Raw genomic sequence first — 27,128 nt, forward strand, 5'->3', positions numbered from 1 at the left:
CCAGGGAACACCCAGCAAGGGGTGTTCAGCTCAGCCTTATGCTGTGGGTGCACGACCATGGACAGGGAAGGGCTGGGAGAAAAACTTCTGTGCCCCTCACTAAGTCTAGTCAAATCTAAAAGTGGATGATCTCAGATCCCAAATTTTCTTTTTAGGGGGGTGAGAAGAGGAGGCTTTGAGAGTGTCAATTGAAGGACCTAATTAGCACTTCTCGTTAGCTCTGACTCTCTAAACTTGGCCCGTGCTCCTTCCTCCACACCCTGAAACCAGACAAAATCCTGTTTCGCTGCAGACTAGGCAGGAGGCTGCCCCACAGCCAGGAGCTCACATGGCATTTTGCAACAGGCCAGCCCTTAATTGCTGCTTGTTTAAGCCTCTTTGTCAATTTACAGAAGTGGTGGCGCCTCAGAGCCAGAAAGCTGCAGTGTTTTGCAAAGAGTGAGAACAGGGCTGGCTCCTGGAAGCTGCTTTAAGAACACAGCTACATCCTGATCTGATCAGAGTACAGGACATGCTGCTCTGATGCAACATGCAGGGACCGGGAAGTGTCACAGCTGGAAGGCGGGGGGGGAGGAGAAGGAGAAAAATGCAAGAGGAAGTGATATTTAGATTTCAGAAATTTATTGCAAGTTCATCGTACAAGAATATATAGCATCAGACTCTTTTAGTGGCTTGAGTGCAAAGAAAAAAATTGCAATCTTGAGTTTATAAATACAAGACATTCTGTCCATTGAAAAATAAAAGTTCATTTGCAACTGTCCTTTTCAGTCCTCACATCTTCCATCCACAACACAAAAGCAGATGCAAAACAAATAAAAATCCAGTCTCTTCCCCACCCTGCCACATTAAGTCCTTGTGGAAATGTGGCCATGCCCCCCTGCAGCTGCAGAGAAAGGGAGCGGAGGGAAATCCAGTCCCTTGTCATGGATCAGCAGCATCCATGCCCCACGCAATCAGAGAAACACATCGCGCCTTGCGTACAGGAGTCGAGTGCCCCTCACATCCGAGGAGTCAGTCGCCTTGCTTCAGTCATTCCCCCAAGCGCCTCTCCTGCCAGCCTGCTCCAGCGAGCTGCTCCTTTATCGGTCTCCATGCAGTCACAGCCCCTTTGCTCCATCACCAGTGCCCTGGCACACCTCCCTTTCCACGCACACCATCACTGCCGGCCCAGGCGCTCTCCTCTCCATCACTCCTTAGCTTTGATTTTGATGGGGTGGTTTTTTATTTTTTAAAATGTTGTTTTTTTTGGTTAAAAAAACAGGAATTCAGCACAAGACGAGAAGGCGGTGCCCAGCTCAACGCTCCAGCAGCGGGACGTAGGGGACCCACTGGTTATTGCAGCGGCTTTCTTCACAGTAACTGGCCACTTCCTCCAAGCCTTGGCTCTTCCAGGAATCGGTGTGGGGATTCTGCTGGGAGAGAACACACAGATCCAACCGTTAGCAACACACACAAGCCTCCTGGACGTCACCCCGGCCCAGTCACGAGACATACTTGAGCGGTGACCCACGCCACTGGCTGTTCGGTAACACACACATCACTGAAGCAGCTTGGCTCGGCCCCAGGTCACGCGGCTGCCAATTTTAGCCCTGCATCAGCACCACTGCACAATCCAACTCGCCCCTACAGGCCGTGGGATTGGCTCCCGGGTGATGGGCACCCTCCCTGCTCCCCTGGAGGCAACCCCCAGCACCAGAGGGGACTCACCGTCACTAAGATGCAGTGCAGGTCCCGGGGTTCGCTGTTGTCCTCCAAGCTCTCCCCGAGGACCTTGGCCAGCCGCTGCATGCCGGACACCCGCAGGATGTTGATGTCATTGTCACAGCAGAAAGCCTGGATGAGGGTGAAGTGGATTTGCAAGGCGATGTCGCCTTCATCTTCTTCGTCAATGGCGAGGAGGCAAAGCACCACGCTGTCTGGATCGCTGCAGGGCACGGGGAGGAAGCAGGCGGGTCAGGATCAGGGGGAGACAGGCAGGCCCCGCAAACTAACTGGCCATCTAAGGAAATGAGTCTCATACACCCCCCCAGCTGCTCCTGAGCAAGCAACAGCCAATGCCAGAGCTTGTTCTCTCTTGCATCTGTCACACACAGATCCCTCGCACAGCCCCAGCCCCAGCAGATCTGGGTGAGCCGGGCACCCTCCCGGCTTTCCACCAGCCACGTCAGCTGATCAGCCCCGGCACACGTCAGGGCCACAGATACTTACACATTCATGAGCTTGGCCGACTCATAGACGCCGACTGTCAGGCAGTCCTGCCGCTGCGCGGCCACCAGCAGCTGTTCCACCGCTTCGCTCACGGTCTGCATCCTGGGGGGAGAGAGCACAAGGGGGGAGAACCGCATTAATGCCGGGCGGCTTTGGAGAGACACAGCGAAGGGCTCGGGCATCCGCATGCCCCGGCTGCTGCTCCCGCGGCTTTGCAAAGGAGGGAGACACTTACTTTTTGGCAGTGTTGTCGCAAGCCACCAGCTCTTCCAGGGTCATGTTGCAATTATAATCCACAATGGCTTGGAGACGGGAGGGAGCAGCAGCAACCCCGTAGCCCACCAGCAGCAACCCAGAAGGCAGGCGGGAACCGTGCAATAATCCACTGGAGAAACCAGGCTCGCGCCTCTCGGTGCCAATCGCTCCGCGATGTCAGAAACTCCACCTGCGAGTCAATCCGGTGTCACTCCCAATCCAACAGCCCGGCTCTGCCAAATAGTCTCAGGGACAGCAACAGCTGAAGGCGCCTTTTATAGCCTGGCAGGAGGGGGCGTGGCCCCTCCTTTCCTATTGGTTCTTCGGCCACAAAGGGAAAAAACCCGGTGCCAGCTGATTGGTTCTGGCTCTGGGGAAAACAGCAAGTGGCCCCCACGTGGGGCGGGGGACGTTTTGCAAGGGGTGGATTTGCTTAAAAAAAAAACACACGAGAGAGAGAGTTTCGATTGAAATTTCCCAGCAGTTTTTGTTCCTGTGCTGGGCAGAGGCATGGGATTTCCACAGAGCTCCGGGCGTGCAGCCGAGCTTCGCAAGCTGCTTTGTCCAGGGGAAAACAAACCTAGGCGAGATCCCTTGCTGGAGAATTTGGAGGGGCTATTTTTAGAGGAAAGAAATATCCCAAGGGTTTGAATTAAAATGCATGCCCTGGAAATCCCTCACCCCCGCTTTCCCAGGGACCCCCCCGGCCATCCTTCCCCGGGCTTGGTCTGCAGCTGTTCCGGGACAAAAATCACACCCAGGCGAGGATGCATTTTGCAAAGGAAAAGCAGGGACGTTATGCAAAGGAGAATCGTTATTGTCTTCCACTCCGGAGCAAATTCCGAGATGCTGGAGTTGGGGGGGGGGGAGGGTGTCTATATTCCTAGGACTGAGCTCTGGAGCTGCACAAAGCAAACGTGTCTAGTGAATTCCCTGCTCTGCAAGGGCACTTTGCCTCCCCTCTCCCCCATTTGAGCAGGGCGATACCCGTTCCACCTTGTAGGCAGAAAACGAAGAGCACCCAGCTGTGTGTTGTGTAGGCGGCGGTGGGGAAAGGATGAGTTAATCATGAGGTTTTCGAGCCAGTCATGGTTTCTGCAGCTTGCAAAACGTTGTGACTCGTTTCACAACAACCCCTGCAGCGTGCATCATGTTTCCTTGGCTGGGACTTTTCTAGGTTGTCCTCTGTTTTCCTCTTCTGCGAGGCGGCTCAGACCCCAGGTGCAGACTTTATCAGCCCCGCTTCTGATGCACGCGCCTGCTGGCTGCAGACAAGGCCCGCTCCAGGCTCGCGCTCACCGCGGCCGCTGCTTGGGTGGCAAGATTTATTTCAGGCAGAGAATGAACCAGCCTCCAAATGCCTCTCAAACCCGGGAACTCAAACAAGACACCGTGTACTTTCCCGAGCAGCGGAGCTGCCAGGGAACTTGCAGGGAGCGCTGCTGGCCTTCGGCTTGAATGCGTTTTCCAAAGCGAGCTCTGGGGGGGTTGCGAGGTTCGCGTAACATTCCGCTCTGCAAAGCAGGTGGGAGGGCATGCCTGGCGCCTGAACTTTTGCAGAGGTGAAAGGTCCCCGGTGCAAAACAGCGCGTGTTGCAATAGGCTCGAGGCTAACGCTGCAGGGGGGAGATTAGCCCCAGCTGGATTTGCAAAAAACCAAACAGCCCAGCCTTGCTGCCCGGCTGGTCTCTCTGGAGTTGCAGGCACAGGGCAGGGGGACCGAGGACCGCCCCGGGGTTGCAATGATGGGGGGAGATGCTGAGGCCCTGGGGTCCAGGGTGCAGAGGGGCGAGTGTCTCCCACCTCTGCCCCTTCCTGCCCGGGGCGCTCGGCGGTGGCTGCTTGGCGCCCTGCGGTTGGGTGTCGTTGCAAACCCGGCCGGTCGCTGCCGGGCGCTGAGCGAACCAGCCAGGCGGGCAAGGCCGCCACCTAGCGGGCGCGGCGTGCAGAGCAGGCTGGCGGACCGGCTGGTGACCTGTGGTGCAAACAGCTCGGGGGGGTTGCGCCCCAAAACCCCCTCCCTTGATCTCAGTGGGAGTTCCGTGGGCATCGGCCCAGATCCCCCAGGCTGGGGAGGCACCTAAATCCCTAGGAGGCTCTGGGCCTGAGAGACAGCTGGGATGGGAACTCTAGAGGTATGACAGGGCTGGAGAGCAGGGTGGGTAGGGGGATGGCTGGGTAGACGGATGCGTGTGGAGGGATGGATAGAGGGGTGCGTATGGAGATCAATGGATGGGTAGACAAAGGATATGCACTGGATAGATACCTAGATGGGTGTATACGGGGTTAGATGGGTGCATATGGGGTTATAGGTGGATACAGGGGTGTGTATAGGGATAGATAGAGGGGTGCATATGGGACTGGATGGATAGACAGCGGGAAGTGTGTGGGGATGGATAGATAAGGTCGCTAAACATGGTGATAGATCCAGGCTCCGTAGTAACTGTATTGCAGCAATTAGAACACTAAGTTAATCACATGGAGTAGCCCTTACTGAGGCAGCTGAGGCTGTGAGATCCTGGGCGGTGGCGAGCGCCTCTCGCTGGTAGCGTTTGGATCATGTGAATACGGAGGTTGCAAAGATAGGAGCTAACAGCAGGTCCTGAGGGGCTCACGCTGGCCGGCCCCGGCCCTGCGGACAGCCCTGCTGGTACGCCGGGCTCTAGTGGGAGTCACCCTCAGTCCTGGCTCGGGGGTGGCTACCCCTGCTGATGAGCCATGCTCCTCGTTAGCATTCTTCCTCTGCGTTCCTTGCAGGATCGTGGCACTTCGAAGTGACTTTCCTGAGCCAGGCCGCTGTTGCGCTAGGCGCTGGACAGACACAGAATACTGCCGTCCCCAAGCGTCCCAAAATCTGGAGTTGCCCCCCACCCCCTCCAAATCATGAGATTGACTTAAAAAATCACAAGATCCTTTTCGTTTGGCTCCTGGGCTGGGAGCCTGCAGGGGCCACGGGTTTGAGCTTTTCTCTGCCACTGGGTGGGCTGCAAAGGTCTGAGCTGAGACTCGGGCGATAGCTTTCGAAACGCTCCCCCCATCCCGAGCATGACAAGCCTCCTCCGCGTGGCTAAGGGGTGACTTGCTCACAGTCTGTGAGTACCAACCCATGGAACAAACCTTTGCTAATGGGCTTTTCCCCCAGCAGATGATGGTGTAGCGAGGTCACATGGCTGTCAGGTGACGCCGGATAGAGTCAGACTGGATGTAAGACGTGCGTCTCGTACTGGGAGCGTAGCCATCAGAGCAATTCGTGAAGCGTCGTGATGGGTTCTCCATCGCTGGCCGCTTTAAAATCCAGACTGGCTGTTTTCCTAAAAGATCTGCTGTGGTTCCAGCAGGAATTATTTGGGGGCGGTTCTGGGCCCTGCGATGTGCAGGAGGTCAGACTAGCCGATCATGCCGGTCCCTCCTAACCCTGGGATCTGTGCATCTCTGAGTGGTGAAGACTCCAGGCCGTGTTCCAGTTAAAACCTCCCGTTGTTTCCATGCATTGTTAGTTTGCCACGCGGCTCCCCGTGTCGGTCCCGACCCCCCCGACGGCGCCATCCTCTGCAGTGAGGGGCTGGGTGCCTGGGAAGGGCATGTCACCGGGATGGAACTGTGGTTGGGTGCTGCCACCTGCCGACCCAGCGTGGTGACAGCTCACAGACTGTCCCGGCAAGATAAGGTGACAGAAAGTGGGTGCTGATTTTGGGGGTGGAACGTGAGACATCTGAAAGGGGCCTGGTTTTCAGAGGTGCCTGGTGGAACAAGCGAAGGGCTTAGCTCGAGCCGTGTTCGTAGGTCTGTGTTATCTAGTTAATACGAGCCGCAGGCAGGCAGAGACCTACCGAAACCGCCTCTACTTGCACGCCCCAGGCGGATCCGATTTTCCTCTCCGCTCGGCTTGTTTTTAAGGCTCAGCCTCCCCACCCTGTTGTTCTCCGTTCCCTCCGGCTGCAGTCAGAGAACGTTCTGTGTCGGCCCAGGGTAGGAGCAGGGCAGCCTGCCAGCTCCCTGCTCACTGCCACAGGCCAGCCGTGCTCTGGCTTGGCCAGCACAGTGTTTTTCTGGGAGCCGATCGGGATTTATCCTGCAGCAAACTCGGCCCGGGAGCTGCAGCGAGGCAGCAGCCTGAGCCCAGAGACGGGGCTGGGGACGCAGTTTGCAGCTGGCATGTTTCTGGGGCTGCAGGAAGTGCGTGTGTCTGATGCCAAGGGTGCAGCATGGCCTCGGGGCGAGGGCTTGGGGCTGGGACCCTGCGTTGGGGGCAGAGGGATGGCGGGGGGTGGGGGAGTGGTGGGGCAGGCATGCTGCACCGTGCCGCTGTGTCTGTGGACACTGGGACGTCAGCGCGTGCAGCTGCCAGGTGGGGACCACGTGAGCAGGGGCCTTTGGCCGCTGCAGAGGCGGCAGGAGGCACTCAGCCCTCCCTGGGAGATGCCGTCTGGAGCCAGAGCCCAGCTCCTGCGAGGAGGCAGCTCTGGGGAGCTGCGACAGACTCTGATCCCCCAAACCCTTAGCTCTTCCCAGGCCTCGGCCTGGCTCCCACCAGCCCTGCCTGGGGCCCGCTCTGCAGGGCCTGCTCCCCTGGTGCCGGAGCCCCCGGTGCTTCCTGGGTGCGGTGCTCAGGTGACATCTGGGGCTCCTACCTGGTTGCCAGGGCGACAGAGTTTCCGTTCACCTGCTTTCCCCGTGGGAGGCGGCAGGGCTTGGTCTGGGCAGCCAGATGGGGCTGGAGGCAGCTGCTGCTATAGGGGGGTGATTACTGAGAGATGCCCCCTGCTCCAGCCATGTCCTCTCCAGGTCAGGAGAGAGGCCAGAGCACGTCACCCCTCCCTCTATCCCTGTCCAGCCTCCCCATTTACCTCTCCATATACACCCCACCCTCTCTCTAGGCCCCACCTTTCTCGCTATCTCTGATCGCTGCAGTACCTGGAACTAGCGACCCCCAGGAACCTTGCCCTCGCCTTCGAAGATACATGCATGCAAAAGCCCCTGAGCTTTGCCAGCCACGGTGCAGGCAGAACTGGCGGGAATGTGCTTGGCTGGCAGGTGAGGGTGGGCTGGACCGCAGGGCAGCCCTTGCCCAGCTCAGCCAGGGGGGCAGCCCAGGGCTGGCTCCGCTCTTGCTGCAGGTGGGGCTTGGCGAGGGGAGGGGAGTCCTGGAACCTCCCTGCGTGGGCAGCCGGGATGCACCAGGGGGAGGTGAGGCTATTCCCTGGCTTGGCCGGAGCAGCAAACACCTTTGAGCCAGTGGCCCCAGGAGATGAACAGAGGGGACTTCGGAGCCAGCAGCTGGGAACACCTGGGGGACCGGAGCGAGGCTGGCTGACCCCGGCTGTGGATCCAGCCCTGGGGCCATTCACTTGGCTTTGGTCCAGCTGCAGGAGCTGATTAGCAGCATGTGTGTCTGGGTGAGAGGCAGCTGGTGCTGCCTGAGTGACCCCATTGTGCCGGGCGTGTGTCGGTCCCAGCTGCGGTGTGTGCGGGGCCAGGTGATGTGTGGGGCGTGTGGGGGAAGCCCCCCCTCTCCCCTGCCCTCCTCTTGACCCCCGCCCAGATTTTCTAGGCAACCGGCTGTGCTGGGGCTGCTTCATTCTTGTTCTTAATCCCTGGATTTGAGGTGCCTGCCGGAAACACGTGTCTCTGGGCTGCCAGGGCCCGGGACTGAGGGGCTGAGCTGGGGAATGGTCAGAGAGGTGGGGGGCAGGCAGTGTGTACTTGCATGCACGTGGGTGGGTGGGTGAGCTTGCACGCTTGCGTGAACGGTTGGTGTGGGCACTTGCTGAGTAGGCACGCGTGTGTGTTACATGTACTCAGGCCTGTGTGCGCGTTGAGTGGGCAGCTGAGTGTGGGGTGCACACGGGTGGAGGCAGGGGTATGTGTTGCGTGCCCTCATGCGTGTGTGCGCTCAGGTGGGCGTGAGTGTTGTCTGTGTGTGTTGTGCGTGTGCATGAGCGTATGTGTTGTTCGTGGGCAAGGGTGCAGCTGTGTGTGTTGTGTCTGCTCTTGCTGGCTATCCATTCCGGGACGGACACGTGTTACCTGTCTGCAGATCCTGGCATCAGGAAATGTCTCCACCTGGGTGTCTGACCCTGGCTCCCCACTGGCTGCCTGGCTCAGCGCTGAGATGAGCACAAAGGATGAGCAGCTGCAGTGGCCATCCTGCCGAGGAGGAGTCACAGGCCAGCCAGAGCCCGCACGGGTCCTATTCCTATTCACCAGCTCAGCGCGGCTCCTAGCAGCCAGAGCCCGCGGGCACCAGCTCAGCCTGCTGACAGTAACCTCGGGCTGGGAGATCAGGCCCGGCCCATTTAGCTGGTGTTACAGGAAGAGGAGTTTGGCAGATGCTAGCCCCGGAAGGAACTTGTGTCTGCCACCCCACAACCCGGAGTGAAAGGCCACCTGGCCATTCGGCACCCCAGCCAAGTGGGGCGCAAGAAAGAAACAAGCCGCTCCCAACAGGCTGCCCCCATCTTGACCCCAGGTGGATCGTGACTGTCGCTTTCACCTGTGGAACTCACTGCTGCAGTGGTTGAGCCAGGCAAACAGCCCTGGAGAAGAGGGGTCCTGGGCGGGGGGCCAGGATGTTTGCAGCTGTGGGCTCTCGGTGCTCACCAATCAGGGTGTGAGATGGGGGCGGGCAGGACTCAGGAAGGAACCCCCCCCCATCAGCATATAGAGCTGCAGAATTCAGGGCATTATGGGGAGGAGAGCTTTGGGGATGGGATTCCAGGCCAGAGGGCTCCTGGGGCTGGTTGGCTGGAGAGGGGATTGGCAGCAGCTGCATGTACCAGCTACCTCTTGCTATGGAGACAGAGAGCGTCATCCCCCCGCCCCCCCATCCACCTGAGCCCTTCGCTCTGAGCCAGGTCTCCCACCCTGGGGGAGGGAGGGGGCGCTGGGGTCACGTGCCCGCCATGCTTGCTGCCATGTGCCAGAAGGGACAAACAGGCACATGGGCTCCACGGGCAGCTACAGGCAGCTATTAGCTACAGGCAGCTGCTCACTCCCCAGCGCTTCCCAGCAGCGTGGCGGGAGTGTGTGCAGTGGGGGGAAGGGGGAGGGCTGTAACGACAAGGCTGCCCGGCTGCGTGTGTGCGCCCAGCACGGACACGAGGCACAGACGTGCTCCACTGCATGGGAAGCACCTGCCGGCAAAGCACAGGTTATGAGCCGTGGGTATTTATCGGTGCCTGGGGGAGGCGGCAGGGCTGGTTCTCGTGCGGGTTACATGTATGTGTGTGTGTGGTGTGCAAGGGGGGAGCATGCGGTGGAGGATGGGGGGGCTTGTGAGTGTGCAGGGGCGTGCTGTGTGAGGGTTTGGAGTGTGCATGTGAGAAGGTGCGAGAATGGGAGGACTGAGGGTGGGAGGATTGTAGATGTGTTTCTGCAGCGTGTGGATGTGTCAGGAGGGTGTGCTGTGCAATGGTGCATAGCATGAGCATGCGAGGGGCTGTGCTGGGCCAAGCTGTGCAGGGTGAGTATGTGCGGTGTGGTGCACAGCATGAGTGTGCGAGGGGCGTGCCAGGGGACAGTGCACACTGTGAGTGTGCAAGGGGGTGGGGGGGTGTGGCAGGAAGGCACATCATGTTGACTGTTGTATTTATTTCATTTACACGTCACAAAGGTCCCCCCTGGTTAAGATGGGGCCCATTTTAGAGCCACTTTTCTGACTGCAGCTCCACCTTAACGTCTCTTCTTGTAACCACGTCTCTCCCTCTCTGTCTCTGCTCCGCTCTCACAGCCACCAGCTCCTCCACATGAGCCCTCCCCACAGCACATCACGCTATGTCCCCATCTCCGAGCGCACAGGATGCTGCACAGTACACCCTGCCAGTCATAAAGCTGTCCCGTGGCCAGGCCAGCAGATAAATCCTGGACCCAGAAGAACTCATGGACTGGAAAAACACTGGCACTTTGAAAAAGAACAGAGCTGAGGGGTTTTCCAGGTTCTCAGACTTATTTGCTTCAATTTTGACTTTGGTTTCCAAGGGAAAGGGAATTTCTGACTCATAAGCACATAAGATCTGCTGTCCTGGGTCAGACCCGTGCTCCACCTAGCCCAGTCTCCTGTTTCCTAGAGCAGCCGGTACCACAGCTTCCTGGGGAATGCCCAGAACAGGGCAATTCTGGAGCAATCCACCCCTGAGTTCTCCTCCTGATTTCGGGCAGTCAGAGGTTTCGGGTCACCCCCCCTTGGCTAGTAGCCATTGATGGAGCTCGTTTGAACCCTGTTATACTTTAACCATCACAGTATCCCACTGACAGTTTGTTCCACGCAAATGGGAAAGGACATCCCCATTGTGGTGAGGGCGGGGATCAATTGTTCTCTCTGGCCACCGAGAACAGGACAAGAAGTAATTGGTTGATTTTGCAGCAAGGGAGATTTAGGTTAGCTATTAGGAAAATCTTTCTAGCTAGAAGGCTGGTTAAGCATTAGGGAGGCTGTGGAATCGCCATCATTGGAGGATTTTAAGCCCAGGTTGGACAAACACCCGTCAGGGATGGTCTAGGTTTCCTTGGTCCTGCCTCAGTGCAGGTGGCTGGATTTGATGACGTTTTGAGGTCCCTTCCAGCTCTGCATGTCTGTGATTCTGTTCTGTGACGTGGATACAAATCATTTCCCAGCTGGTTGCAAGGGCAGCTGGGGAAACGGGCCAATCAGTGCAAACCACCGGCATAGCAACGTTGACACCCGCAGAGCGCTGGCAAATTCCTCCCACTGTGGAGCCTGCCCGGGATTTTTAAAAGCCGCAGCTGGTCTCTTGTGTTTTGCGAGAGCTGATTGGGACCCACATATCCAAGCGTCTCACCCTAAGTGGGTCTGAAGTCCAGCAGAACTGATGTCTCCCTCCCCTGGCTGTCAATTATGGAATGGGCCAGTGCCCCAGGTGGCATTTTCAGCACGTGTCAAAGTTTCAGTATTAGAGCTGGGTGGAGGGGCCCCGATTGGGATCCGGGTCCCGGTGTGCCCGGCCCTACACAGATCCATGGTAAGAGACAGTTCCTGCCCTGAGGAGTTTGTGATCTATCTAAACAGCCAAGACAGATAAAGCATGGGAGGAGAGGATGGATTATTATCCCCAGTTCCAAGCAGGGAAGCTGAGAGAAAGAGACTCGGCCAACGTCACGCGGGCAGAACCAGGAAAGGAACCCAGCTCTCCTGGGTCCCAGCCTAGAGCCACAGCCAGAGCCACCCTCTCTTGAGTCAGTTCAGCTTTGCTAATATTTGCACAAAGAACGATCTGCCTGCAGCAGGGTGCTGGCTCGGTTCTAGTTCCCGAAAGCATCCTCATTTCTTCCAGGAAAGAAGGGCTGGTTCCACACCTCGTCCAGACCCTGCTGAGCCGAACAACCATTGTTCAGAGAGGAACTGAAAATATCATTCACGGCTCACGTGGCGGCTTGATAAAGACCTGGAGGCTGATCTCAGTTACCCCGGTGCAAAGCCGGAGTCACCCCCCTGACCCCCCTGGAGGGAGTCATTAGTGCAATTGCTTTGTTATGAAATATCCATTATGAGAATCATGAGCCCTTGTTTCCTGGTCTGTGGTTACTTCAGGCAGTCACGAGTTTATAAGCAGAAATTGCTTAAGACCTCAACATAAAAATCTCACTTTGTGCCTGTGCTGCTCCTGGGTACGTTGGTATCAACCCCTCTCGGCAGCACCAAGCACTAAGTATTTTAATCTCAACTAAAATTCCCACCACATTCAGTTCAAATAAGTCTTCAAAATGTACATGGATTCTCACCTTTACTCCATGGCCGACATCATCCAGCACGGGATAGTCAATAGGTTTTCGAATGTTCCTTACAGGACGCTCCATGTTCGCCGGCGCTATAATTTTATGAGTTCTTGATGTGTTCTTATCGGTTGTCAAAATACCGCTCTCTGCCAGCCACTTTCTCTTTATGGATGTCCACAGTCTTAACTCTTTGCTGACTGTGGCCATCCATAGGGTGAGGGATAGCTCAGTGGTTTGAGCATTGGCCTGCTAAACCCAGGGTTGTGAGTTCAATCCTTGAGGGGGCCATTTGGGGATTTAGTGGGGGTTGGTCCTGCTTTGAGCAGGGGGTTGGACTAGATGACCTCCTAAGGTCCCTTCCAACCCTGCTATTCTATGAGTCCAGCCTAACTGAGATTAGCCTCTGGCCCGAAGGAGAGTAAATCAACATGGCCATCTGCGGATTCCATTTCAAAACCAGACGGGCACAACCAGCTGTGAGACCACCGGGAACAACCTGCAGCTCCCTCGGGAGGATCACGCTGAGGACCTTGGGCAGCACACCAGGAACTTCAGCAAGTCCTTGGGACAATCCAACTCCTGCCAGTCAGTTGAAAACCAGCTGCACCGAGTGAGGCACTGTGAGGTATTGCTGATCGCTTGTTTTTTTAACCCTAATTAGAGGGAGGGACAGACGGTGTCTCCTGGGATGGTTTATTGGTCTATATAAGATCAGGTTTTCGGTGCTAGATGCAGCAATGACGATAAAGACAACACAGCCTGATTCTTTTCTCACTGACTTTGCGACCGCGTTGGCTTCAGGGAAGTTACTCTGGATTTACTCCGAGGAGGGGGGTGAGACCGGAATCAAGGTGTCTCATGCAAAGGCCGTGGGGGCAGCTCGGCTGATGGGTTGGAATTTCAGAAACGATCACTCCAAAATGTGCCGAAAATGAATACGCGCTTAAGGCTGGAGTTGGGTGCCAGATCCCCCGGGTGCCGCGTAGCGAATTCCCGTAGGCACCTTTGAGACTAGATTTAGGGATTGAGCTAAGTAGGCTGATTTTAAAAGGGGCTGCTTACCACGATTTCACTGGGGTCGCTTCTAAAGGACCTCGGCAGATCCGGCTTCTTATTCAGGTGCCCAAATATGGACTTAGAAACTTCCCTCATTTGAAAAATATCACCACCGTCACTTTTCAGTCCCTGTGTCTTTTTCTTTGCAGGGTGAAAGACTGGGACAGCGGCATCTGCTCCACAAACCGTCTCCTGGCTGTGTCTGCAGTTATTCTGATTGCTCAGAACCTGGCAGGCAAGGATAAAATCATGACTCCAATCAATTACACTTGAAATAAATATTTATGGCTTATTATTTTTTGGCAGGGAAGAGTAAAAAACCTGTCCCTGGCTCGTTAAAGGAAATTAGTTGTTGATTAGTATTTAGATTAGCACATGGTGCGGAGTTTAATGAAGAGCAGTCGTTTCAAATGGTGCAGTTTCTGCGCGTGTATGGAAAACTCATCTAAAATATGGGCTCGTGTGGAGGTAGGAGACCAAAAGAAACCAGAGCTACTGGGCCTGTTCTCCGCTGACCTGTCCCGTGGGCGGGTATTTACACTATTGCAAAATGGAGGTGACACGCTGCCGGTGAGCCAGTTTGCACTAATGTAAGTGACTACACCAGGTGCAAGGAAATTGAGAAGGAGGCTCAATCTAGCCAGCGATCCCCAGTGTTTGCTGATTTCTGGGAGCCAAACTGAGACGCCGTTTCTCCCCATCAGTTCTGGGTTTGGGGGGACTGTCCCACTTTGACCCCCGCAACCCTCTCTCCTGGTTGAAGCGGAACATTTCCCGCATGGAGCTTGCTGCGTTAAAGTAGAACCAGTTACTATGAGCGACTGAAAATACAATTCAAAGGGAGTATTTCACTTGTGCAAAATCACAACTCCACGTGTTTCTCCTGGGTGGTGTGACGAAGTGGGACTGTTCTTAATGTTTGCTCTGAATACTGTGTGGGTGCCTCGGTTTCCCCTATGCAGTTCTTAGGTATCTAGGTGGTGGGATAAGGGGGTGTGATTGTTGCAGAGCCCTAGAGGGCCAGTGTGATGCTGTCTGCACAGAGAATTGCCGAGGCCCTGTCTCCTGGTAACTGATGGCCTGGGCCCCTCCCCTGCAAAGGTGCCAACTGAAGAGAACAAAGAGATCAAGTGACCTCCTGGCCCAGGAAAGAGACAAAGGCCAGAGGAGGGGCTGGAGAGTTTCAGTTTGGAGCTGGCTGGGGAAATGGAGGGGGGCCAGACGGGGCTCTGGCCTCCCTGGCCCCAAGATGGACCTGACTGAGGGGTCCTGTTGTCTGATCCTACAAGCTCTGTTTTGGACTGTGTTCCTGTCGTCTAATAAACCTTCTGTCTTACTGGCTGGCTGAGAGTCACGTCTGACTGTAGAATTGGGGTGCAGGCCCACTGGTTCCCCAGGATCCCCGCCTGTGCAGACTCGCTGCGGGAAGCGCACGGAGGGGCAGGGGAGGCTGAATGCTCCGAGGTGAGACCCAGGAAGGTCGAAGCTGCGTGAGCTTCTTGCCCTGGGAGATAGTCTGCTCACAGAGAGGAGGCTCCCCCAGAGTCTGACTGGCTTCGTACGGAGCCGTTCCAGAGCATCGCCCGGTGATTCCGTGACAGGTGGTCATGCTCATGGGGTTTTTTATGACTCGCACCCTCTGTGTGTCATTAAACCCCGCACTTCCACCTGGAACGCCATGCCCAGGAGGAGCTGAGTTGTAATTTGAGAAGGAGTTCAGAAAGCCACAGCCGGCTGCACCGCGCGAGCGTTAAAATGAGTCACGGCTGGATTGGGTTAGCGTATCGGTAGCAGAGTCTCACATGATTAAAAATGAAACTTGAGTATAGGCCACAAATTGCAGGATTATCAAATAATTAAATAAAAATAAAATTACCCCCACCCCCCGAAAGACTCAGCAACAGCCATGACTGATGAAGACGCTGAGGGTTGGTCCAAGACAAAAGTGAAAGTCTTTGTCCGTTTAAAGAGACTTGGCAGGCCCAGCACCATTTTCTACAAAGATCAAGGGGCGGGTGAACGTCTGCCTTCCATGAGCGTTGCAGAGCTGATTATTCTGCTAGTCATGGGAATACAAAGATACCTCAAGACATATCGTTATGGAGAAACATGCGAGCGGTGCCAAGGCTGTGACAGTCAAAATCATGGGCAACTTTGTTCCCATCTGCTGGGTCAAAAATGAGTGATAGCAGAACCAAAGCTGCCGTCTGATTTACAGAATGTCTTTCGGAGCATAACGTCCCTCGTGCTAGCGGTGATCATGCTAGTCCTTTATTTAAAACAATGCTCCTAGACTCCCAGATTGCCAAGAGCTATGCATGTGCTTCCACAAAAGTGACCCCTGTTATGCAAGGGACAATTCACCTAAAGCCCTTGCAAATGAACATTGTGGGATTGAAGGCTTTGAATGATACTTTGCTTTGGATGCAAGTTCGGATGAGGTTGGGAAGTATTTTCCATTCCTGGTTGCATGCAAACACCCAGAAACATACAGTCTCACAGCTACGGAGTTTGTAGATATGGTTACTTTGCACATCAAATAAATCTCAGGAATTTTTCGGATGGAACCAACCGTGTGCTATCAAAACACAAGGTTGCCTGGCATAAACGTACTATGTATTTGGCAGATAATGCTGCAGACTTGTCCGGAAGCACCACAGTGTATTATCTCGAATGAGCACTAAGCAAACAATGAACCAAGGAGTGTACGCCCCTGCCATCTCGTGCACTTAATGGCAGAGCACGCATTGAAAATCATTGGCGATGAAAGCTGAGAGTTCGATCATTGACATTTACAGTCACTGACAGGGAAGGGTCAGAGTGGTGCCCTCACTGACTAAATACACGGCATTTTGCAATGCCAGCCTGAAGATACTTGTGAAGCACGTGAAAATGCCCTGGCGGGCTTTGGAGGGATTTGAACGTACCTTGGCTACTTGGGATATGCTGTGTTCCTCCTTTGTCAGTACCTTGGGTGAGGAAGAGCAAAGAGGTGCTGCAGGACCACGGGGACCCTGGTGAGCATCTAGGGTTCTTTGATGCAGGTGCATTTGTTGTTTTTGCATGCAGTGTGGCCCATGATTAACGGGTTCACTGTACTTCTCCAAAGCGAAGCGCCGGAGATTCTATACAGAGATATTTGTGCAACCCTCTGGGATAGCTGCACGTGAAAATGTTAGAACTGAATGACAAGGGCTCTTCTGGGCAGTGGCCGGCATCTGAAGTGGTTATATGGGCTTTGGGACACATAACTCGGCAAGAAAGGAAAACATGATCCATCCAAGCGCATATCAAACATTTGGTTGAAGCTGTGCAGTTCTTTTTGCAAAGCGCTGGATTACATGACAAAGATGGCAGTGTTGTTAGAAGACCCTAAATTTAAGAGCCTGGCTTTTGTGAGTCCAGCCAGTCGTTTATCAGCATCTTTCTGCAAAATAGAGGTGATAACGGATCAATTTTCTGATGTGATCAGTGCGCACCAAATTTCCGAATTTAGGATGCTCAGATCTGTGATGCACTTCTGGAATATGCACTATGAGAACAGATGAATTTTGGCATAAAATATCTCCAGTGAATGACTTGATAAATGGCCAGGCAAGATTCTCTGTGATTCCAGAACATGTAAAATTCCTGTTTGATCACCCACAGCCATGCTTTATTCAGCGTTGGACGGGAAATAATAACTGACATGAGAAGTTACCTGGGAAAAAATCCTCTCTCCTAGCAGCCTGGCCCCCTGTGTATGAAGAGGCGTGGATGGTGAGGAATGCACACTCTGTGCCAAACCAATATCTTTTCCCACATGAAGTGCCAGCAGCAGCAGCAGCCTTCACCTGAACTGCACAAAGGTAAAACCTGCCACATCGATCAGTTTGTCCAGCCACCGGGAACACTCTGCAGAGGAACGGAAGCTACTGTTTTGCTTACTTTTGTTCTACTCAAAATTGGCTGTAAAATTCAGTAACGAAATAAATTTGGGGGCTGACAGTCGTTTCGGAATTTGTCAGGGCTGAAGACAGACAGAGAGAGAGATTTGTCGGGCTTAGTTTCTTTTGTTATTTTGAACATGTTGTTATAACAGCTGCTGTACCAAGCCTTCCCCAGAATGTAATTACTTGATTGATTATTTTTTTTAAATGCATCCTGCTTTAGCCACTCGAAATGTTGGAAGCTCTTAGGTACCTGGGGCCTGATTTTCATCAGGGCTGTGGACCTTTCACTCCTGATGAATTCAGAGCTCAGCGATCGCTCAGCAGAATAGACCACCGAGATGTACAGCCATCTGGGAGCCCCGTCCATGGCCCGCCGAATGCTGCTCGGACAAGGAGACAGGGAGGCACCACCGCCTCTCCGGCACAAACCTTCGCAGGGAGCAGTTGACTGAAGGCCACCCAGAGGTGCCTTAGCTTCCTGGAGAAATTGTCCATGTGGCCTTGGGTGTTGCAGAGTTTTGGCAGCTTTCACCATTGCTTCACTGGGGCCAGCGCTTTTTCTTCTCCTTGCAGAGGGGCTGCAGTGGTCACAGCTGCAGTGGTCACAGGTTATTAAATCGCCGTCGTGTTTCATGGCAGCTAGGATTTGTTTAGTATTTTTATTTACATTTCCAGGAGGGTCTAGAGAGCCTGCTGGGGCCCCACAGACACAGAGTGAGAGAATCTCTCTGCCCCAGAGTGTTTGCTATCGAACTAGCCAAGACAGAATCATTATCCCCGCTTGACAGATGGGAAACTGAGGCACAAAGAGATGCAGTGACTCGCCTAGCATCGCCCAGGAAATCTGCAGCAGACCTGGGTTCCATCTAGTCTCTTGGGTTCCATCTAGTCTCTGAACCACAAGGAAGCCTTCCTTCCAGGGGGACCTCTGTTTTTTAGGCTCCAGCCTGAGATCACGTCCTAATCCTGATAACCCAGCCTGAGCTGAGCACCGACACAGCTTGTTACACCGATGGACCCTCCCGCACCCAGCACAGCCTGCGAATATTTGCTGTCCCTAGACGGCGCCATGTACCTCCTACCTACAGGGGTCGCCGTGCAGAACAGGCCGGCGGTCCGCCTGCCAGCCACCACTCTGTGGCGGGAGAGCAGTGCCTTCTGGGGGCTGTAGTCCAAGCGTCCCCAGCTGCCCTATAGAACGCGGCTAGGGGTGAGGGTGAAGAAAACTACATTTCCCAGGGAGCCTTGAGGGAGTCCCTGCATGCATGCATGGACTCTTTGCAAGAAGTTGTGTGCTGGGGGCAGGCTGCTCCTGCCCTGAGATGGTGCATTAGGGGTGCAGGCTTCGATTGCAATGGCTGAGTGTGCGGGGGAGATAGTGTATCAGAAGGAGGGGCACCAGGTAAGTGATGGGGGTGGGGGAGGGCAGGTTGCAACCCAAATGCGTCAGACTCTGGAACTGCTGGAGATCCCCATTGGGCTTCAGGGCCGCAGAGTTTGGCCTCTAAAATCTTGGGGGGGGATAGGACTCAGTGTGGCTCCCCCTCCCCCTTGCAAGACAAGGTGAAGAATCTGCACTTGAAAAAGCTGGAGTCATTTATTTTGCTGCTTTGCACTAAGTTCAAAGGGGGGAAACGAGAGAGCTGGGTCTGCCCCCTCCCCAGAAGGGAATTTAGCTGCTGGGGGCTGGTTAGAATACCCTGGAATCCAACCCTAGCTGTGGGGTGGTTGCACCCCGCGGAGAAGTGGGAAACCAGCGGATGCAGAAGCCTGGTGGTTATTATTAGCATCATTATAGTATTTATTTCCTACCCTGAGGGTTGTATACGATGGAGAAATGCCTGTATACTTCTTGGTTTGAATGTTACAGCCGTGACACGGATTGGTTTGTTACAAAGGTTTCAGCAGTGCCAAACCTTCTTACTCGTGGGAGTTTTCTTGTCTGGGGTTTTAGGGGAGTGAATGAGCCCCTGCCTCGTGTTATGGGGGTCGGGGGAAGACTGCTGCCCAGCTTGCTTTGTGATTTGTTTACAAGGGGCCCTGATCCTGCCCAGAACTAAGCAGGTGCTTAACGTTAAGCCTGTGAGTAGCCCTGCTGAGTTCAGGCAGCACTCGTATTTACCTTGATTGGGAAACAATATGGCCTAGTGGGTAGAGCAGTGGGCTGGGTTTTTATTCCCAGCTCTGCTGGTTTCACGCTGTGCGACTTTGGACTTTTCCCATCTGTAAAAGGGGAAACCCGTATACCTGCCTTGTACCGCATGGCTAAGTGTGAGGTGTCATCAATCCACTTCTGGCGGACTGGAGTTTCTCCAAGGGGGGGATGGTTTAATGTGTCCAGGCTAATCAGGACTGTATCTTTTCAGGGTAAGCCTCAGGGGAGGTGCCAGCTGCTCTGGGTGAACTCCCACTGGCATGCCTTTATTTTCTTATCTCAGCATCACCAGACCCCAGCATACACAATCACGAATCAGAAAACATGAGATTGCCTTAAAAATAATAAGATTTGGGGTCCTTTTTTTTGTTTGACTTTCTGAGGTTTGAGATTTCTGGGCTCATGCTTTCAAGCTTTGCTCTGCAGCTCGGTGAGCTAGAAACAGTTTGGATTTTTAAATGGAAGCCGAGATTCTCTTATGATCCCTGGATCTCAAGAGCTTGGGAACTTTCACACCGATCATGCGAGTTGGCTGGGAATAAAGAGAACGTTCCTACTTGCAAGTGCTAAGGGCCCGATTCTGCGGGAGTCGGCATTACCAGGTCCCGGTACAGGACCGGGGCATGCGGTTGCCTCTCTGCCTGCCAGCGTATGTCATGCTCTCTCTGGGGAGCTGATTCTGGTGGCTGGGCTCAGCTGAAGGACGCAGCCCCATGTTGTGTATGTAGATGATCCTCTGTAACGGGGCGTGTGCTGTTTGCAGATTGCAGACTGTGCCGCGTCCGACGACCGCGCTCTGATCCGCTCCTACGACCGAGCCGTCCGCTCCTATAAGGTGAGGCCCTCAGGATCTCCAAACCAAACTTCTGGGGATGCTTCCCCCCCATGTCCCTCCTTGTTGGATGTGCTCCCCAAGCTGCCTGCTCCAGGTCTCGCTGACCCCAGCCCCTGTAGGACTGGGGCAGAGGCTGCAGTCTGTGCTCCCTATGGGGCAGTGACCTGGGATGTCCCCTCCCTCTCCATGTCTGATGCTCCCCCAGCCCTGCGGGGAAAGGTTGGTCCTTCCAGCCTGTCTCAGGAGGGACGGGGAGACAGAGCAGCTGCTCCTCCCAAATCCCCATCCTTCTCTCAGCCGCCACAGTATCTCCAACATTGCAGGACACCCTGGGAGCTGACAACACGGACCAGGCATCCAAGAGCTCTGAGTCCTCAGCCTCCAGCGGGGCCGAGAGCGAGGGAGATGTGGAGGAGGAGGAGGAGAAGAAAGAGGAGGAAGGCTCCCAGGTGAGTACAGAACAAGAAGCGATCTGTTACCTGCTGTAGAACCAGCCCATCCCACTTCTGTTGGCTCCACCAGGACAAGAGAAACCATTGGCATCACATAGCAAACTCAGCCCTGGGTCCTGGGGGTGCTGGTTTCTGTCTCTTTAAGGGGAGGGACTCCTCTTGGCTCCACCCCCATGGTGGGTGGGGCTCTCTCATGTGCACACCCAGAGGGGAGGGCCCTGTGGGAATCTGGAGAGGGGTGAGGGCAAGGGGTCATCCCTGGAGTTCTGCAGGAGGCTGCAGGATCCAGCATTGGGGTTGGGGCAGAGTGTGGAATAGTGCAAATGCTGCACTAACGTGTGCGTTGCACAATGATGGTCCATGCTGGGTAGTGTGGGCTACGGCTCATCTGTTACCCGTGCTGACGCGTGCCCCCGCCGTAGCCCTGAGGCCCCTCCCTGTGTCTCCCTGCAGTGGAAGGTGGGTGACGCCTGCGGCGCCGTCTGGTCCGGAGACGGGCTGCTCTACCCGGCTCGCGTCGTCTCCCTGAGCGAGGAGGGGGACGCCTGCGTGGTGGAGTATGAGCACTACGGCAATCAGGAGGAACAGAGGCTGCGGGACCTGTTCCCCCCCGGCAGGAGCCCGGATGACTTGCTGGAGCCCCGGAGAACGGTGAGATACTGCAGGGTGGGGCTGCGCGGAGCCGCCTGGCATAGTGGGGACGCTGGCAGGGTTAGCCGGAGGGGCCTGGTTCGCCCCCCTTAACCTGGGCACTTCGCCCACCCTGTGGGGGAACTGCCTGCTCACAGATTCACCCATCTCAATGGGAGGCGGTGTGGTGTGGTGGTTAGAGCATGGGGCTGGGGGCCAGGACTGTTCTTGGGGGGTGGGGGGAGTGTGGTTGAATGGTTAGAGCAGGGGAGAGCGTCAGGACGCCTGGGTTCTGTTCCCAGTGCGGGAAGGGGAACGGGGCCTTGTGACCAGAGCCTGGATCTGGGATTCAGGACACCTGGGTCCGATTCCCAACACACAGCAGGGGGAGGTGGAAGGTGCTGTCCCGGGCTGGGGTTTGGCTGGGACCCCGAGGCAGACACAGACTCTGGGGCCCCGGGGGGTCCCTAGCAGCCAGGCTGTCTGTGTGATGGGCTCTCGGGTGAGCCCCGGTTGGTGCCGCTCCCCAGTGGAAGGTGGGCGACGCCTGCAGCGCCATCTGGTCGGAGGACGGGCTGCTCTACCCGGCCACGGTGCGGTCGGTGGACGCCGCGGCGGGGACGTGCCTGGTGGAGTTTGTCGGCTACGGGAACAAGGAACAGCAGGCGCTGGAGGAGCTGCTGCCCCCTTGTGGAGCCGTGGATGGGGACCTGGGCAGCTGGAGGGTGAGTGCCCCCCCCCCATGGGATGGGGAGTGAGGGCCATTAAAGAAGCGGCTGGGGTGTGTGTGAAGGGGGCTCTGTTAGTGAGGGACTGATTTGTGGGAGGGGAGATCTCGGCTGTAATCACTGCAGCAGCCCTGAGTCCCCCATTAACTTTCCTTCCCCTTAACTCTGCCCACTCATGCTCCCCCCCCACCCTGTTTTTCTCTTCACTTCCCTTTGTCCCCCGATTACCCCCAAAGCTCAGTGCTAGGGGGCGCTGTGCTGCAGTGAGTGGGGGGGGGCTCAGTAGGGGGCGCTCTCCCCTGTAGTCAGTGCTGGCCCCAATACCACAGCTCAGTGCTAGGGAGCGCTGTGGTGCAGCGGGCGGGGGGGGCTCAGTAGGGGGCACTCTCCCCTGCAGTCAGTGTCCCCGCTTCTCTCCCTTGGCCAATCCCCTGCCAGCTCTGTGCCTCCCCCCTTCTCTGCGGGGTCCCCTGGGGCAGGTGAGGGGGGTCGCAGGTCTGGCACTGTCCCTGCTGGGTGCTGGTGGCAGCACAGGGCACGCCTGGGGCACGCTCTGCTCTGATCCCTGTGTCTCCTTGGCAAGGCTGAAGCGGATGCCCCCGGAGTGCCCAGGGGACGCAGCCCCAGCTTCCCCCACGAGCCGCCCCACAGCTGGAGGAGGCAGAGCACGAAAGGGGAGTGGGCTCATTACTTCTCCCCGCCGCCCAAGGTGAGTGCCTGGGATTGCCCCACCGGGACAGTGACCTGGGGAGCTTAAACCGCAGCCCCCTCCCCACATGTCCTCCCCCCCACATCGCAGGAAGACGAACACAAGATGCAACCTCAGAGCCCTGCAGCAAAGCAGGGTTTGATCTGGTCAGGACTCGAATGGGAGACTCCTGGGGAATCTAGGGGAAAGCCCTGGCTGCTGCATGGGAACGAGATGTCTCAGAGGGGGGCACTCTCCCTGGGGGGGGGGTCAGTGCTGACCCCACAACTCCTGGGTGATGCTAGGGGGCACTGGGCTGCAGGAAGCAGGGCCGGGGACCCAGTAGGGGGCACGGTCCCTTTGGAGTGGGTGCTGACTCCAGTGCGCAACATGGCAGTAGGGGGCGCTCTCCCCTGGCAGTCGGTGCTGCCCCAGTACCCCAGGGTGGAGCTGGGGGGTGCTGTGCTGCTGGGAGTAGATTGGGGGGGGGGGTGTCACTGTCCCTGGGCGTCAGTGTTGCCATCACACGGGAGCAGTGCGATGGGGGGGCCTGGGCCCACGGCCCTCCGAGCAGGGGCTAGAGGGATTAGCCCCTGCCATGTTCCACCCCCTTTAAATGTCAGGGGCCTGTACCAGGGTCCCCTCCCCACTTAGCCCAGACCCAGGGGGAGGGGAGGGGAAGGATGGGGGCAGCCCATTAGGGTCTGGGGGCTAGTGACCCATGCCCCACCGGGGTTTTGGAACAGCTGACGGGAGATGCTGGCATCACACCGTGGGGCCCACTCCGTCCCTGGCTCGCTGGGGTCCTCTCTCTGGGCTCACGCCCGCTCTCTGCCTCCCTTTCAGAGCGGCTCCTGGTGGCCCGGTCCCTTGCTGCCCTTCGGCCCCCCGCCGCGCAGATCCGCCTGCCCCCCGGTGAGTGTACCCGCTCCTCCTCGGGCACCCGTTTCTACGGCAAACCCAGAGCTGCCGCGAATCCCGCCCTGCGGGAAAGGGCCCTGGCCGTTGATCTCCCGGGCTGGAGGAGGAGGCAAACGAGTGCCGAACCCAAAGCCCGGGGGCTGTTTAAGGGTGGTACTGGTAGCCCACTGCCATCTCTGGTAGTCCACGCTCTGGCCAGACTTCCAGGGCCAGCTGCCATCCTGCAGCATCTGATCCCGGGGTGGCCACCCCTCTGAGCTTGGCATGGGAACCCAGCGCTGCTGCACCCCCAGCTTTGCGCAGGCTGTCACTACCCTCTGCGGGGGGGAGGAGAGCCACCCCGGAGGCTGGAGCACAAAGAAGCCACTAGGTGGCGCCAGTGGGCTGTTGATTTGTGTGTCACTGTGGGGAGGACTCCTGGCAGGGGAGGGGGGGGCGGAGCCCCCACTCTGGAGCCACTCGGGCAGGAGGGATCAGGTAAAGTTCCCGGGTCCCTGTGCATCCTGGGTGAGCGGAGGGGATCTCTGCAAGCATCTTTATTGCTAGGGAAGGTCCCTGACCAGGATCTCTGCTGCTGCTTTTCCAGATCGTCCCTCCCCCCCCGCCACTGCTTCTGGACTCGCTGTGCGCAGAGGATGATGAGGGGGGGGCCCTGGCCTGCATGCTCCTGGCCTGGTACATGAGCGGGTACCACACTGGCTTCTACATGGTAAGGCCTGGCTGGGGGGGGATCTGCCCCCTTGGCGGTTGGGCTGTCTTGCCCCTCTCCCCAGTGCTGCAGGGTGGGGGCTGGGGCTGCACTGGCCACGGGTGGTACCACCACCCCCACTGCGGAGGGTGGCTGGCGGTGCTGGGCGTGAGCCGTGCTGCCTGCAGCCCTGAGTTTAGCCTCGTGAGATGAAGCTAAATGGGGGAGGGGCTCGCTGGGACATGGGCTGGATGTCCTGAGGGGCTCCCCTCACTGTAGGGGGCTGGGGGCAGAGGAACGGGGCATCCAGGCACTGAGCTAGCATGTGCCTGGGGCTGGATTCGAACTAGCAGCCTTTGGGTGCTACACGTTAACCCTTTCGTGCCTTGCAGGGACTCAGACAAGGCCGGGCGGAGGCGGCGACCCCCCCTCCAAAGCAGGGACCACGGTGGAAGAAGTCGTCCCCGCGCAGTTAGGGGCAGGTTGGGTTTGCACTGTGTGGATATTGGGGCGGGGGAGGGCAGGGAGATGAGGCGCTGGCTCCCGGCTGTGGGACAGGAAGTGATCGGGTCCGTGTGGCACAGGGCTCTTCCTTGCCCCCAGATCCGCCAGTGCCCCATAGTCCTTATTCCTGCCCCTCCTCCCCCCAGCTATTCCACCAGGTGCCTGCGGACGTGGCCAGTTGTGCCAAGCTGTCTTGTGACCCACTGAGACCCTTGGGAGCATCTGAGTGCTCCCCCCCACACTCCCGGGATCTCTAGGGCAATCAGTCCCTCTGCTGCCTCCACACCCTCCTCCCCTGTCTGTCTGAGTGGGGAAGCTCTGGGGGACCCCTCCCCCCTAGCAGGGGGCAGCGGCGTCACCTCGTCTCCTCCCCTGTTCCTCCTTGCAGCTGGGTCTGGCTTCTTGCTCCCCCCCGGCGGGCTTGAGGCAGCGGCACCGTCGGCCAGAGGTCTCCGCGCTGGCACCGGCGCTCATGCTTCGAGGACTGGGACTCTGCAGTGCTGGGTACCAGCTCGCCGTGCACCCGGGGAGGGAGAGGACGGAAGCAGCCTTCGTCCCGTGCTGGAGTGCAGGGTGTGGAGGCATCGCTCCCCAGCGGCAGGCGTGCGCAGGCGGGATGGCTGGGGCCCATCGCCAGGTTCCAATAAAAGGTGTTTGTCAGACCCTGTGCCCCAGGGAGGTTATTGCTCTGGACGGGCGGAGGGGGAGGGGTTTTCCCGTCGGCGGGGTGGGGGGATGGTGGTGGGCTCCTGTGTTTGAAACATGCTCACTGGGACCGAGATGGGCTAAGGGGCTGGGCTGCGCCCTACGCCCATAGGAGTTCACACCCCTCCAAGGCTGGGTGGCTTTTCAGGGGAGAGGCCATGGGGGGGTCACTGGGTGCAGTTCTTGAGCCTGTGACACACAGAAGGAGCAGGCTAGATGATTGGACAGTCCCTGTGAGTCCTGGGTTCGAGTTCTGCCTCTGCCACAAACTCCCTGGGTGGCCTTGATCAAGTTGCTGCATCTCTGTGAAATGGACAGAATGCGCCTGCCCTCGTCCTGTGGCCAGGGCCTGTGTCTGGGCAGCCCCCAGCGCTGCGGTGCCTTGAGGAGCTGCCGGGGTGCATCTCTGCATCGGCACAGAGTCACCCTGCTCGGGCCTGTGAGCGTTGGCCTGGGCTGCACACTCCCTGCGCCTGGCTTGAAGGTGAAGCCAAAGTCCCCGTCCTGCCTGCACAATCGAGCTCTTAGTAAATGCAGGGATTTGCCCTGGTGCCTTAAATCTCCCTGGTGCAGCTTTTCCTGTTCCTTTGGGGCACGCTCGTTTGGGTCACTCTTCTGGGGTGGGAGGCTCTGTAATTCTCTCATGTTCTGCTTGTGTCACTTGTGTTCTCCCTGTTGCAAGTTCCCTCCCAGTGGAGCTCTCCTGCAGCACCTAGGTTCTCGCACACGTTAACAGAGCGTGTCTGAGCGGGCCGGGGCGAGCCGCACTCCCCAGCTGACTGCTTGTGCCCCTCTGGACTCGGCGGGCTGGGCCGAGCAGCACCCCCCAGCTGGCCGCTTGTGCGCCCCTGGACTCACGGGCCGGGTCGAGCAGCACTCCCCAGCTGTCACCCTCCTATGCCACAGGTTCAGAACGTCCCTATCCCCTTTCACATTACAATTGTGCTGGTAGTAACCCACGTGATGAGCAAACCCCACAGGAGTTTCTGGGCGCTGCAGGGATCTTTAGCTTAGGTACGAGAAGCGTCGCTGCAGAGCGAATGGGGAAGCTTAAAAACAAAAGGGAGAGAGAGGGAGGGAAGCAACCAGCGTAACCAGAAAAGTGATTTATTGCCAGGTAATAACCACCCCAGGAGAGCCAGCCAGGTACAATAGTAAATCTAGCTACAATTTGATTACAAAAATCAGGTTTAGAAAACTACCTAAAGTAGAAAAAGAAAGAGACGGGGAGAGAGAGTTGGGTTCTCACCACTCTGTGAAGCTTGACTTGAGTGGGGGTCCCAGGTGGTGGTGGTAGCTGGGGGGCCGGAGTGCTGGAGACAGGCAGAGCCCCCAGTGCAATCAGTCAGGAGAAGATGAAGTCTCCATGGAACTGATGCAGGTTGTGGATCCAGGCATCAGAGCACTGACCTGAGTGTGGGTTGGGGTTTTTGTAGCGGAAGAACAGTGGTTCAAGGGAGACCCTGGATCTGTTTGTGGGTGCACTGTTGACTCAGAGGAGTAGATCAGAGTTGTTTTGCTCAAGCTAGACAACAGGAACTGCTCACTCCTGGCTGGGGGCCGTGTTCCGCCCAGGGAGCTCACCGTGCAGTTAGGCAGCTTCAGTATTTTGGATCCCGATAACGGATTTATTACTAGA

The 27,128-nt window shown here is 56.9% G+C and overlaps 2 protein-coding genes across 5 annotated transcripts; one reads left to right on the top strand and one right to left on the bottom strand.

Moving 5' to 3' along the window:
* Positions 1-599: 599 nt before the first annotated feature.
* On the bottom strand, positions 600-2,730 carry GADD45B (growth arrest and DNA damage inducible beta). Of its 2 annotated transcripts, none has more exons than XM_039516001.1 (4): positions 2,444-2,730; positions 2,209-2,310; positions 1,708-1,924; positions 600-1,412 (listed from the first exon to the last, which is right to left on the bottom strand). In XM_039516001.1, exons 1-4 carry the CDS (start codon positions 2,485-2,487, stop codon positions 1,296-1,298), a joined length of 480 nt encoding a protein of 159 aa, XP_039371935.1. In that variant the 5' UTR covers positions 2,488-2,730; the 3' UTR covers positions 600-1,295. The 2 variants fall into 2 exon arrangements, with proteins under 2 accessions (XP_039371935.1, XP_039371936.1); XM_039516002.1 differs by having other exon boundaries at positions 600-1,409; positions 2,444-2,725.
* A 778-nt stretch (positions 2,731-3,508) lies between these two features.
* On the top strand, positions 3,509-25,307 carry LOC120391836 (survival motor neuron protein 1-like). 3 transcript variants are annotated; one of them, XM_039515997.1, is made up of 10 exons: positions 3,509-3,988; positions 20,102-20,173; positions 20,497-20,622; positions 21,079-21,276; positions 21,786-21,980; positions 22,567-22,692; positions 23,518-23,586; positions 24,179-24,301; positions 24,673-24,762; positions 25,173-25,307. In XM_039515997.1, the coding sequence occupies exons 1-9, from the start codon at positions 3,821-3,823 to the stop codon at positions 24,754-24,756; spliced, it is 1,161 nt and encodes a 386-aa protein (XP_039371931.1). In that variant the 5' UTR covers positions 3,509-3,820; the 3' UTR covers positions 24,757-24,762; positions 25,173-25,307. The 3 variants fall into 3 exon arrangements, with proteins under 3 accessions (XP_039371931.1, XP_039371932.1, XP_039371934.1); XM_039515998.1 differs by having other exon boundaries at positions 24,673-24,758; positions 25,173-25,306; XM_039516000.1 differs by lacking the exon at positions 3,509-3,988 and adding an exon at positions 18,409-18,585.
* Positions 25,308-27,128: the final 1,821 nt, after the last annotated feature.

Source organism: Mauremys reevesii, linkage group 26, assembly GCF_016161935.1.
Source record: "Mauremys reevesii isolate NIE-2019 linkage group 26, ASM1616193v1, whole genome shotgun sequence".
Classification (NCBI taxonomy): Eukaryota; Metazoa; Chordata; order Testudines; family Geoemydidae; genus Mauremys; species Mauremys reevesii.